The following is a 13,646-nucleotide window of genomic DNA, read 5'->3' on the forward strand; positions in this document are numbered from 1 at the left end:
ATCATGTGACTGAAAAGCACTGGCTTGATCATTCAATTTTCATTGGATTACTGAGGTCTTGCATATTTTTTTATGATTTTACTGAAAATCTTGGATTTGAATCCAGATGTGCTGGGCAGTGGGACACAGCAAGAGGATTTACATAACTCAGGTCATGGAGGTAGAAAGATTTAGCATGAAAGATACACAGAAGCAGTCGGCACTGATCCATTGGCATCAACCCACCTGCACCAACCTGCCTGCGTCAACCCACCCTCACCACGTTGTCCCATTCCCTGCTGTATTGGCCTGCCAATGACAGATTGAATTTCTGGCTCAACAGTTGGATAGAGGGAAAAATTAAATTAGTTCTCAGCAAACATTATTCTTCATAAAATAATGGCATGAATGGAAAATTGCAATAATCTACTGTATTTTCCGGTGTATAAGATGACTTTCTAAAGCATTCAAATCGGCGCCGAAGTCAGGGGTCATCTTATACGCAAAGTCGTCTTATACGCCGGAAATTACGGTAGTTTCCAGTGTATAAGATGACTTTCTAGGCATGCAACTCGGCACCGAAGTCGGGGGTCGTCTTATACGTCGAGTCATCCTATACACCGGAAAATACGGTATATTCCAAGATCAAGGAATAAAGTTACTTTGTATGTATGTGTGTACACACATATACACATGCATACACACAATTATACAAGATTTCTTTATTGAAGAAAAGCTCATTAGTTTTCAATAGCGTAACTACCTTTTTAGTGTTAATCCAATTATAAATATTTCACTCCAATATACTCATCTTGAATTCTGGCTATTTTTAAAAGCAAATTACTCAGTTTTAAAAATGATTAGTTTTTGAAAATCATGAATTCATCCAAGATATAGTATTTAGCTATTTGCATTTCATTCACTTGCTCTTGCTGCCACCACCACTGAACTTGAATTTCAGGCCAAAATAATATTCATTCAGACATAAAAATAGTTCTTATTTTCGGCACATGTAACATCACTGGTTTGGTTGCCAGTGTTTCCAGTGCTGGTTGTCATCCTTAAAAAGTGCTGGTTGTCATCCTTAAAAGCCCCTTCATAGCTTGGGATTTGGTTACCTGATGGTTTATCTTTTTCCAGTTGTCTCTACTGCGCCTATCTCATCCAGCAGGATCACCATGCTCTGGGTCCCATCAATTAAGGAATGCCATTGTCAGGGACTAGCAGACATGCACCCTGGAACATTCTCCCTCCAGAAATTAGGATAACCCTGGACTTTCATAAGACCCTGAAACTATGTGCCCAGGCTTGGGCTCCCAAGTGTGTAAAGCGCCTCATTTCCTGATTATGTTGACAATGATGACTGTAATATCTCTTGGATGCTATTTGTATTTAATTTCTTTTGGGTATTATGTTTTAACTGTTTAAGTGTTTTATAAATTATTTGCTGCCCAGAGTCACTGGTTTGAGATGGGCAGGTGTACGAATAAATGAATGAGTGAATGAATAAATGAAAGTGAGGACTTCACCCTGAAGAACACTGCAGGCAGAATAGGCATTTTTAAAAATATAGGACATTCAGCATCACATATAGGAAACCATTAAGGTTCTGAAAGGCTAATTATTATTTTTCTAAACAGGATTGTCTACTTACTTTCAATTGGTGTTGTGCTAATAAATGTGGATGCAATATTGGCTTCACTCGTAAAGAGGTTTCCTTCAGGAAAGGAGGTGGTGGTGGTGGTATAAGTGCCTGCTGAGAGAGCAAACATAATCGAGTTGTATCCCAGTTATAGTATAAACCTAACACTGTCACTTCCTAATTTAGAATATGTTGCAAACAAAAAAAAAGCTTACCTCTCCTTGTCCCTGAAGTAGCAGTTGATATTATTTTTGTGGGAGGTGTAGAAGTCTTGAAAGTGCCCAAGCTTGTCATCACTGACTCATAGGGACTAACAGATTCTGTTTGGTGTGACACTGAAGAAACTAAAGTTGTGGGAGTAGTAGATGGCACACTGCTTGATAAAGCAGAAGCGGTGGTCCTTGGAAAACTGGGTGGCGTCATGCTACTCTCTGAAAAAGATGTGGAGGATACTGTGCTCTTTAGAGCTGGCGTTGAAGTTTTGGAAATAGAAGATGTTGTTCTGCTCTTTGCTGATGCCGTAAAAGGCACTGTACTCATTAGAGAGCTGGCTGCTTCTGATGTGATGGATGCAGGTGTGGTGGTGGCCTCTGGAGGAGTAGCTGTGGTAGTTGAATGTTGAGCAATGGTTTTTGAAGACCTCGTAGTCTTTATAGAGCCGGAGGTCACTGTGCTCTGTGGGGGAGTAGTGGCTGTCACTGTTGCAGTGGTTTCCAATGTGGTGGTTTGTGGAGAAGTAGTTAAGTATTCCGTGGTCATTGGAAGTTGAGTAGTGGTTTTTGTTTTACTAGTACTAATTGTAGAGCTTTCAGGGAAGGAGCTGGGGGGCTGTGTGCTCTCTGGGGCAGATGTGGCAGTTTGTGATGTGGTGGATTCATTCAATGTGGTTGCTGGTAATGCTGTGGAGAATGATGTGCTCTCTGGAATAGAACTTGTGGTTTCTGTACTGAGAGCAATTGTCATGCTACTCTTTCCAGCAGTTGTAGTGCTTTCTGGAGGAGAGGTAGCTGTTTCTGATGTGATGGATTCAGACATGGTGGTCTCTGGCAAAGGTGTGGAATATGCTGGCCTCTCCGAAGTGGAACCTGTATTTTCACTCCTAGCAGAAGTAATTGGGCTGCTCTTTTCTGAAATTGTTGTATGTTCTGTTCTCTCCAGAGGAGAGAAGGATGTTTGCTCAGGGGTAGAAAGAAATCCGGAACTGGTTGTGGGAGTGGTAGATGGTACACTACTTGATAAAGCAGAAGCAGTGGTCCTTGGCAAATTGGATGGTGTCATGCTACTCTCTGAAAAAGGTGTAGAGGATATTGTGCTTTTTAGAGCTGGCATTGTGGTTTTGGAAATAGAAGATGTTATTCTGCTCTTTGCTGATGCCGTAGAAGGCACTGTACTCATTGGAGAGCTGGCTGCTTCTGATGTGATGGATGCAGGTGTGGTGGTGGCCTCTGGAGGAGTAGCTGTGGTGGTTGAATGTTGAGCAATGGTTTTTGAAGACCTAGTAGTCTTTATAGAGCTAGAGGTCACTGTGCTCTGTGGGGGAGTAGTGGCTGTCACTGCTGTGGTGGTTTCCAATGTGGTGGTTTGTGGAGAAGTAGTTAAGTATTCCGTGGACATTGGAAGTTGAGTAGTGGTTTTTCTTTTACTAGTACTAATTGTAGAGCTTTCAGGGAAGGAGCTGGGGGGCTGTGTGCTCTCTGGAGCAGATGTGGCAGTTTGTGATGTGGTGGATTCATTCAATGTGGTTGCTGGTAATGCTGTGGAGACTGCCGTGCTCTCTGGAATAGTGGTTTCTCTACTAGGAGCAGTTGTCATCCTACTCTTTCCAGCAGTTGTAGTGCTTTCTGGAGGAGAAGTAGCTGTTTCTGATGTGATGGATTCAGACATGGTGGTCTCTAGCAAAGGTATGGAATATGCTGGCCTCTCCGAAGTGGAACCTGTACTTTCAGTACTAGCAGAAGTAATTGTGCTGCTCTTTTCTGAAATTGTTGTATGTTCTGTTTCCTCCAGAGGAGAGGTGGATGTTTGCTCCAGGGTAGAAAGAAATCCGGAACTGGTTGTGGGAGTGGTAGATGGTACACTACTTGATAAAGCAGAAGCGGTGGTCCTTGGCAAACTGGATGGCGTCATCCTACTCTCTGAAAAAGGTGTAAAGGATACTGTGCTTTTTAGAGCTGGCGATGTGGTTTTGGAAATAGAAGATGTTATTCTGCTCTTTGCTGATGCCGTAGAAGGCACTGTACTCATTGGAGAGCTGGCTGCTTCTGATGTGATGGATGCAGGTGTGGTGGTGGCCTCTGGAGGAGTAGCTGTGGTGGTTGAATGTTGAGCAATGGTTTTTGAAGACCTAGTCGTCTTTATAGAGTTGGAGGTCACTGTGCTCTGTGGGGGAGTAGTGGCTGTCACTGTTGTGGTGGTTTCCAATGTGGTGGTTTGTGGAGAAGTAGTTAAGTATTCCGTGGTCATTGGTAGTTGAGTAGTGGTTTTTGTTTTACTAGAAGTAATTGTAGAGCTTTCAGGGAAGGAGCTGGGGGGCTGTGTGCTCTCTGGGGCAGATGTGGCAGTTTGTGATGTGGTGGATTCATTCAATGTGGTTGCTGGTAATGCTGTGGAGACTGCTGTGCTCTCTGGAATAGTGGTTTCTGTACTGGGAGCAGTTGTCATGCTACTCTTTCCAGCAGTTCTCATGCTTTCTGGAGGAGAGGTAGCTGTTTTTGATGTGATGGATTCAGACATGGTGGTCTCTAGCAAACGTGTGGAATATGCTGGCCTCTCCGAAGTGGAACCTGTACTTTCAGTCCTAGCAGAAGTAATTGTGCTGCTCTTTTCTGAAATTGTTGTATATTCTGTTCTCTCCAGAGGAGAGGTGGATGTTTGCTCCGGAGTAGAAAGAAATCCGGAACTGGTTGTGGAAGTGGTAGATGGTACACTACTTGATAAAGCAGAAGCGGTGGTCCTTGGCAAACTGGATGGCGTCATCCTACTCTCTGAAAAAGGTGTAGAGGATACTGTGCTTTTTAGAGCTGGCGTTGTGGTTTTGGAAATAGAAGATGTTATTCTGCTCTTTGCTGATGCCGTAGAAGGCACTGTACTCATTGGAGAGCTGGCTTCTTCTGATGTGATGGATGCAGGTGTGGTGGTGGCCTCTGGAGGAGTAGCTGTGGTGATTGAATGTTGAGCAATGGTTTTTGAAGACCTAGTCGTCTTTATAGAGTTGGAGGTCACTGTGCTCTGTGGGGGAGTAGTGGCTGTCACTGTTGTGGTGGTTTCCAATGTGGTGGTTTGTGGAGAAGTAGTTAAGTATTCCGTGGTCATTGGAAGTTGAGTAGTGGTTTTTGTTTTACTAGTACTAATTGTAGAGCTTTCAGGGAAGGAGCTGGGGGGCTGTGTGCTCTCTGGGGCAGATGTGGCAGTTTGTGATGTGGTGGATTCATTCAATGTGGTTGCTGGTAATGCTGTGGAGAATGATGTGCTCTCTGGAATAGAACTTGTGGTTTCTGTACTGAGAGCAATTGTCATGCTACTCTTTCCAGCAGTTGTAGTGCTTTCTGGAGGAGAGGTAGCTGTTTCTGATGTGATGGATTCAGACATGGTGGTCTCTGGCAAAGGTGTGGAATATGCTGGCCTCTCCGAAGTGGAACCTGTATTTTCACTCCTAGCAGAAGTAATTGGGCTGCTCTTTTCTGAAATTGTTGTATGTTCTGTTCTCTCCAGAGGAGAGAAGGATGTTTGCTCAGGGGTAGAAAGAAATCCGGAACTGGTTGTGGGAGTGGTAGATGGTACACTACTTGATAAAGCAGAAGCAGTGGTCCTTGGCAAATTGGATGGTGTCATGCTACTCTCTGAAAAAGGTGTAGAGGATATTGTGCTTTTTAGAGCTGGCATTGTGGTTTTGGAAATAGAAGATGTTATTCTGCTCTTTGCTGATGCCGTAGAAGGCACTGTACTCATTGGAGAGCTGGCTGCTTCTGATGTGATGGATGCAGGTGTGGTGGTGGCCTCTGGAGGAGTAGCTGTGGTGGTTGAATGTTGAGCAATGGTTTTTGAAGACCTAGTAGTCTTTATAGAGCTAGAGGTCACTGTGCTCTGTGGGGGAGTAGTGGCTGTCACTGTTGTGGTGGTTTCCAATGTGGTGGTTTGTGGAGAAGTAGTTAAGTATTCCGTGGCCATTGGAAGTTGAGTAGTGGTTTTTGTTTTACTAGTACTAATTGTAGAGCTTTCAGGGAAGGGGCTGGGGGGTTGTGTGCTCTCTGGGGCAGATGTGGTAGTTTGTGATGTAGTGGATTCATTCAATGTGGTTGCTGGTAATGCTGTGGAGACTGCTGTGCTCTCTGGAATAGTGGTTTCTGTACTGGGAGCAGTTGTCATGCTACTCTTTCCAGCAGTTCTCATGCTTTCTGGAGGAGAGGTAGCTGTTTTTGATGTGATGGATTCAGACATGGTGGTCTCTAGCAAAGGTGTGGAATATGCTGGCCTCTCCGAAGTGGAACCTGTACTTTTAGTACTAGCAGAAGTAATTGTGCTGCTCTTTTCTGAAATTGTTGTATGTTCTGTTCTCTCCAGAGGAGAGGTGGATGTTTGCTCCGGGGTAGAAAGAAATCCGGAACTGGTTGTGGGAGTGGTAGATGGCACATTACTTGATAAAGCAGAAGCGGTGGTCCTTGGCAAACTGGATGGCGTCATGCCACTCTCTGAAAAAGGTGTAGAGGATACTGTGCTTTTTAGAGCTGGCGTTGTGGTTTTGGAAATAGAAGATGTTATTCTGCTCTTTGCTGATGCCGTAGAAGGCACTGTACTCATTGGAGAGCTGGCTGCTTCTGATGTGATGGATGCAGGTGTGGTGGTGGCCTCTGGAGGAGTAGCTGTGGTGGTTGAATGTTGAGCAATGGTTTTTGAAGACCTAGTAGTCTTTATAGAGCTGGAGGTCACTGTGCTCTGTGGGGGAGTAGTGGCTGTCACTGCTGTGGTGGTTTCCAATGTGGTGGTTTGTGGAGAAGTAGTTAAGTATTCCGTGGCCATTGGAAGTTGAGTAGTGGTTTTTGTTTTACTAGTACTAATTGTAGAGCTTTCAGGGAAGGAGCTGGGGGGCTGTGTGTTCTCTGGGGCAGATGTGGCAGTTTGGGATGTGGTGGATTCATTCAATGTGGTTGCTGGTAATGCTGTGGAGACTGCTGTGCTCTCTGGAATAGAACTTGTGGTTTCTGTACTGGGAGCAGTTGTCATCCTACTCTTTCCAGCAGTTGTAGTACTTTCTGGAGGAGAGGTAGCTGTTTCTGATGTGATGGATTCAGACATGGTGGTCTCTAGCAAAGGTATGGAATATGCTGGCCTCTCCGAAGTGGAACCTGTACTTTCAGTACTAGCAGAAGTAATTGTGCTGCTCTTTTCTGAAATTGTTGTATGTTCTGTTTGCTCCAGAGGAGAGGTGGATGTTTGCTCCGGGGTAGAAAGAAATCCGGAACTGGTTGTGGGAGTGGTAGATGGTACACTACTTGATAAAGTAGAAGCAGTGGTCCTTGGCAAACTGGATGGCGTCATCCTACTCTCTGAAAAAGGTGTAAAGGATACTGTGCTTTTTAGAGCTGGCGATGTGGTTTTGGAAATAGAAGATGTTATTCTGCTCTTTGCTGATGCCGTAGAAGGCACTGTACTCATTGGAGAGCTGGCTGCTTCTGATGTGATGGATGCAGGTGTGGTGGTGGCCTCTGGAGGAGTAGCTGTGGTGGTTGAATGTTGAGCAATGGTTTTTGAAGACCTAGTAGTCTTTATAGAGCTGGAGGTCACTGTGCTCTGTGGGGGAGTAGTGGCTGTCACTGCTGTGGTGGTTTCCAATGTGGTGGTTTGTGGAGAAGTAGTTAAGTACTGCTGTGGTGGTTTCCAATGTGGTGGTTTGTGAAGAAGTAGTTAAGTATTCCGTGGTCATTGGCAGTTGAGTAGTGGTTTTTGTTTTACTAGAAGTAATTGTAGAGCTTTCAGGGAAGGAGCTGGGGGGCTGTGTGCTCTCTGGGGCAGATGTGGCAGTTTGTGATGTGGTGGATTCATTCAATGTGGTTGCTGGTAATGCTGTGGAGACTGCTGTGCTCTCTGGAATAGTGGTTTCTGTACTGGGAGCAGTTGTCATGCTACTCTTTCCAGCAGTTCTCATGCTTTCTGGAGGAGAGGTAGCTGTTTTTGATGTGATGGATTCAGACATGGTGGTCTCTAGCAAACGTGTGGAATATGCTGGCCTCTCCGAAGTGGAACCTGTACTTTCAGTACTAGCAGAAGTAATTGTGCTGCTCTTTTCTGAAATTGTTGTATATTCTGTTCTCTCCAGAGGAGAGGTGGATGTTTGCTCCGGAGTACAAAGAAATCCGGAACTGGTTGTGGAAGTGGTAGATGGTACACTACTTGATAAAGCAGAAGCGGTGGTCCTTGGCAAACTGGATGGCGTCATTCTACTCTCTGAAAAAGGTGTAGAGGATACTGTGCTTTTTAGAGCTGGCGTTGTGGTTTTGGAAATAGAAGATGTTATTCTGCTCTTTGCTGATGCCGTAGAAGGCACTGTACTCATTGGAGAGCTGGCTTCTTCTGATGTGATGGATGCAGGTGTGGTGGTGGCCTCTGGAGGAGTAGCTGTGGTGGTTGAATGTTGAGCAATGGTTTTTGAATACCTAGTAGTCTTTATAGAGCTGGAGGTCACTGTGCTCTGTGGGGGAGTAGTGGCTGTCACTGCTGTGGTGGTTTCCAATGTGGTGGTTTGTGGAGAAGTAGTTAAGTAGTCCGTGGACATTGGAAGTTGAGTAGTGGTTTTTGTTTTACTAGTACTAATTGTAGAGCTTTCAGGGAAGGAGCTGGGGGGCTGTCTGCTCTCTGGGGCAGATGTGGCAGTTTGTGATGTGGTGGATTCATTCAATGTGGCTGCTGGTAATGCCGTGGAGACTGCTGTGCTCTCTGGAATAGAACTTGTGGTTTCTGTACTGGGAGCAGTTGTCATCCTACTCTTTCCAGCAGTTGTCGTGCTTTCTGGAGGAGAGGTAGCTGTTTCTGATGTGATGGATTCAGACATGGTGGTCTCTAGCAAAGGTGTGGAATATGCTGGCCTCTCCGAAGTGGAACCTGTACTTTCAGTACTAGCAGAAGTAATTGTGCTGCTCTTTTCTGAAATTGTTGTATGTTCTGTTTCCTCCAGAGGAGAGGTGGATGTTTGCTCCAGGGTAGAAAGAAATCCCAGAGGAGAGGTGGATGTTTGCTCCGGGGTAGAAAGAAATCCGGAACTGGTTGTGGGAGTGGTAGATGGCACATTACTTGATAAAGAAGAAGCGGTGGTCCTTGGCAAACTGGATGGCGTCATGCTACTCTCTGAAAAATGTGTAGAGGATACTGTGCTTTTTAGAGCTGGCGTTGTGGTTTTGGAAATAGAAGATGTTATTCTGCTCTTTGCTGATGCCGTAGAAGGCACTGTACTCATTGGAGAGCTGGCATGCTTCTGATGTGATGGAGCGGTGGGTGGCGGGCCTTGGAGGAGTAGCTGTGTGTTGATTTGAGGCATGGTTTTTGAAGACCTAGTAGTCTTTATAGGCTGGAGGTCACTGTGCTCCTGTGGGGGAGTAAGTGGGGCTGTCCTGCTGTGGTGGTTTTCCCAATGTGGTGGTTTGTGGAGAAGTAGTTAAGTAGTCCGTGGTCATTGGACGTTGAGTAGTGGTTTTTGTTTTACTAGTACTAATTGTAGAGCTTTCAGGGAAGGAGCTGGGGGGCTGTGTGCTCTCTGGGGCAGATGTGGCAGTTTGTGATGTGCTGGATTCATTCAATGTGGTTGCTGGTAATGCTGTGGAGACTGCTGTGCTCTCTGGAATAGAACTTGTGGTTTCTGTACTGGGAGCAGTTGTCATCCTACTCTTTCCAGCAGTTGTCATGCTTTCTGGAGGAGAGGTAGCTGTTTCTGTTGTGATGGATTCAGACATTGTGGTCTCTAGCAAAGGTGTGGAATATGCTGGCCTCTCCGAAGTGGAACTTGTACTTTCAGTACTAGCAGAAGTAATTGTGCTGCTCTTTTCTGAAATTGTTGTATGTTCTGTTCTCTCCAGAGGAGAGGTGGATGTTTGCTCCGGGGTAGAAAGAAATCCGGAACTGGTTGTGGGAGTGATAGATGGCATACTACTTGATAAAGCAGTGGTAGATGGCACACTACTTGATAAAGCAGAAGCGGTGGTCCTTTGCAAACTGGATGGTGTCATGCTACTCTCTGAAAAAGGTGTAGAGGATACTGTGCTTTTTAGAGCTGGCGTTGTGGTTTTGGAAATAGAAGATGTTATTCTGCTCTTTGCTGATGCCGTAGAAGGCACTGTACTCATTGGAGAGCTGGCTTCTTCTGATGTGATGGATGCAGGTGTGGTGGTGGCCTCTGGAGGAGTAGCTGTGGTGATTGAATGTTGAGCAATGGTTTTTGAAGACCTAGTCGTCTTTATAGAGTTGGAGGTCACTGTGCTCTGTGGGGGAGTAGTGGCTGTCACTGTTGTGGTGGTTTCCAATGTGGTGGTTTGTGGAGAAGTAGTTAAGTATTCCGTGGCCATTGGAAGTTGAGTAGTGGTTTTTGTTTTACTAGTACTAATTGTAGAGCTTTCAGGGAAGGGGCTGGGGGGTTGTGTGCTCTCTGGGGCAGATGTGGTAGTTTGTGATGTAGTGGATTCATTCAATGTGGTTGCTGGTAATGCTGTGGAGACTGCTGTGCTCTCTGGAATAGAACTTGTGGTTTCTGTACTGGGAGCAATTGTCATGCTACTCTTTCCAGTAGTTGTAGTGGTTTCTGGAGGAGAGGTAGCTCTTTCTGATGTGATGGATTCAGACATGGTGGTCTCTGGCAACGGTGTGGAGTATGCTGGCCTCTCCGAAGTGGAACCTGTACTTTCAGTACTAGCAGAAGTAATTGTGCTGCTCTTTTCTGAAATTGTTGTATATTCTGTTCTCTCCAGAGGAGAGGTGGATGTTTGCTCCGGAGTACAAAGAAATCCGGAACTGGTTGTGGAAGTGGTAGATGGTACACTACTTGATAAAGCAGAAGCGGTGGTCCTTGGCAAACTGGATGGCGTCATTCTACTCTCTGAAAAAGGTGTAGAGGATACTGTGCTTTTTAGAGCTGGCGTTGTGGTTTTGGAAATAGAAGATGTTATTCTGCTCTTTGCTGATGCCGTAGAAGGCACTGTACTCATTGGAGAGCTGGCTGCTTCTGATGTGATGGATGCAGGTGTGGTGGTGGCCTCTGGAGGAGTAGCTGTGGTGGTTGAATGTTGAGCAATGGTTTTTGAAGACCTAGTAGTCTTTATAGAGCTGGAGGTCACTGTGCTCTGTGGGGGAGTAGTGGCTGTCACTGTTGTGGTGGTTTCCAATGTGGTGGTTTGTGGAGAAGTAGTTAAGTATTCCGTGGTCATTGGTAGTTGAGTAGTGGTTTTTGTTTTACTAGAAGTAATTGTAGAGCTTTCAGGGAAGGAGCTGGGGGGCTGTGTGCTCTCTGGGGCAGATGTGGCAGTTTGTGATGTGGTAGATTCATTCAATGTGGTTGATGGTAATGCTGTGGAGACTGCTGTGCTCTCTGGAATAGAACTTGTGGTTTCTGTACTGGGAGCAGTTGTCATCCTACTCTTTCCAGCAGTTGTAGTGCTTTCTGGAGGAGAAGTAGCTGTTTCTGATGTGATGGATTCAGACATGGTGGTCTCTGGCAACGGTGTGGAATATGCTGACCTCTCCAATGTGGAACCTGTACTTTCAGTACTAGCAGAAGTAATTGTGCTGCTCTTTTCTGAAATTGTTGTATGTTCTGTTCTCTCCAGAGGAGAGGTGGATGTTTGCTCGGGGGTAGAAAGATGTCCGGAACTGGTTGTGGGAGTGGTAGATGGCATACTACTTGATAAAGCAGTGGTAGATGGCACACTACTTGATAAAGCAGAAGCGGTGGTCCTTGGCAAATTGGATTGCGTCATGCTACTCTCTGAAAAAGATGTAGAGGATACTGTGCTCTTTAGAGCTGGTGTTGTGGTTTTGGAAATAGAAGATGTTATTCTGCTCTTTAGTGATGCTGTAGAAGAAACTGTACTCATTGGTGAGCTGGCTGCTTCTGATGTGATGGATGCAGGTGTGGTGGTTGCCTCTGGAGGAGTAGCTGTGGTGATTGAATGTTGAGCAATGTTTTTTGAAGATCTAGTAGTCTTTCTAATGCTGGAGGTCACAGTACTCTGTGGAGGAGAAGTGGCTGTCACTGTTGTGGTTGTTTCCAATGTGGTGGTTTGTGGAGAAGTAGTTAAGTATTCCGTGGTCATTGGAAGTTGAGTAGTGGTTTTTGTTTTACTAGTACTAATTGTAGAGCTTTCAGGGAAGGAGCTGGGGGGCTGTGTGCTCTCTGGGGCAGATGTGGCAGTTTGTGATGTGCTGGATTCATTCAATGTGGTTGCTGGTAATGCTGTGGAGACTGCTGTGCTCTCTGGAATAGAACTTGTGGTTTCTGTACTGGGAGCAGTTGTCATCCTACTCTTTCCAGCAGTTGTCATGCTTTCTGGAGGAGAGGTAGCTGTTTCTGTTGTGATGGATTCAGACATTGTGGTCTCTAGCAAAGGTGTGGAATATGCTGGCCTCTCCGAAGTGGAACTTGTACTTTCAGTACTAGCAGAAGTAATTGTGCTGCTCTTTTCTGAAATTGTTGTATGTTCTGTTCTCTCCAGAGGAGAGGTGGATGTTTGCTCCAGGGTAGAAAGAAATCCGGAACTGGTTGTGGGAGTGGTAGATGGCATACTACTTGATAAAGCAGTGGTAGATGACACACTACTTGATAAAGCAGAAGCGGTGGTCCTTTGCAAACTGGATGGTGTCAAGCTACTCTCTGAAAAAGGTGTAGAGGATACTGTGCTTTTTAGAGCTGGTGTTGTGGTTTTGGAAATAGAAGATGTTATTCTGCTCTTTCCTGATGCCGTAGAAGGCACTGTACTCATTGGAGAGCTGGCTGCTTCTGATGTGATGGATGCAGGTGTGGTGGTGGCCTCTGGAAGAGTAGCTGTGGTGGTTGAATGTTGAGCAATGGTTTTTGAAGACCTAGTAGTCTTTATAGAGCTGGAGGTCATTGTGCTCTGTGGGGGAGTAGTGGCTGTCACTGTTGTGGTGGTTTCCAATGTGGTGGTTTGTGGAGAAGTAGTTAAGTATTCCGTGGTCATTGGAAGTTGAGTAGTGGTTTTTGTTTTACTAGTATTAATTGTAGAGCTTTCAGGGAAGGAGCTGGGGGGCTGTGTGCTCTCTGGGGCAGATGTGGCAGTTTGTGATGTGGTAGATTCATTCAATGTGGTTGATGGTAATGCTGTGGAGACTGCTGTGCTCTCTGGAATAGAACTTGTGGTTTCTGTACTGGGAGCAGTTGTCATCCTACTCTTTCCAGCAGTTGTAGTGCTTTCTGGAGGAGAAGTAGCTGTTTTCTGATGTGTGATGGATTCAGACATGGTGGTCTCTAGCAAAGGTGTGGAATATGCTGGCCTCTCCGAAGTGGAACCTGTACTTTTAGTACTAGCAGAAGTAATTGTGCTGCTCTTTTCTGAAATTGTTGTATGTTCTGTTCTCTCCAGAGGAGAGGTGGATGTTTGCTCCGGGGTAGAAAGAACTCCGGAACTGGTTGTGGGAGTGGTAGATGGCACATTACTTGATAAAGCAGAAGCGGTGGTCCTTGGCAAACTGGATGGCGTCATGCTACTCTCTGAAAAATGTGTAGAGGATACTGTGCTTTTTAGAGCTGGCGTTGTGTTTTGGAAATAGAGATGTTTTCTGCTCTGTTGCTGATGCCAGGGTAAGAAGGCCTGTACTCATCTGAGAGCTGGCGGCCTGCTTCTGATGTGATTGATGCAGGTGTGGGTGGTGTCATCTGGAGGCGTAGCTGTGGTGTTGAATGTTGAGGGGCAATGGTTTTTGAAGACCTAGTAGTCTTTATAGAGCTGGAGGTCACTGTGCTCTGTGGGGGAGTAGTGGCTGTCACTGCTGTGGTGGTTTCCAATGTGGTGGTTTGTGAAGAAGTAGTTAA

General features: G+C 45.5%; 1 protein-coding gene across 5 annotated transcripts in view; it reads right to left on the minus strand.

The window, feature by feature from the left end:
* LOC120303469 (mucin-17-like) overlaps positions 1 to 13,646 on the minus strand; it is a 60,280-nt gene that overhangs the window by 40,067 nt on the left and 6,567 nt on the right. Inside the window, exons 2-4 of one of the 5 annotated variants that reach the window (XM_039333033.1) lie at positions 7,501 to 8,773; positions 1,837 to 7,451; positions 1,634 to 1,735 (exon numbers count right to left, since the gene is read on the minus strand). In XM_039333033.1, coding sequence (XP_039188967.1) covers positions 1,634 to 1,735; positions 1,837 to 7,451; positions 7,501 to 8,773 — 6,990 coding nt within the window. Of the gene's footprint in view, positions 1 to 1,633; positions 1,736 to 1,836; positions 7,452 to 7,500; positions 8,774 to 10,129; positions 13,039 to 13,646 lie in introns of those variants that run through there. The other 4 variants (XM_039333037.1, XM_039333036.1, XM_039333035.1 and 1 more) reach the window with 4 other exon arrangements.

Source organism: Crotalus tigris, unplaced genomic scaffold (assembly GCF_016545835.1).
Source record: "Crotalus tigris isolate CLP2741 ecotype Arizona unplaced genomic scaffold, ASM1654583v1 scf7180000024471.848039, whole genome shotgun sequence".
NCBI lineage: Eukaryota > Metazoa > Chordata > Lepidosauria > Squamata > Viperidae > Crotalus > Crotalus tigris.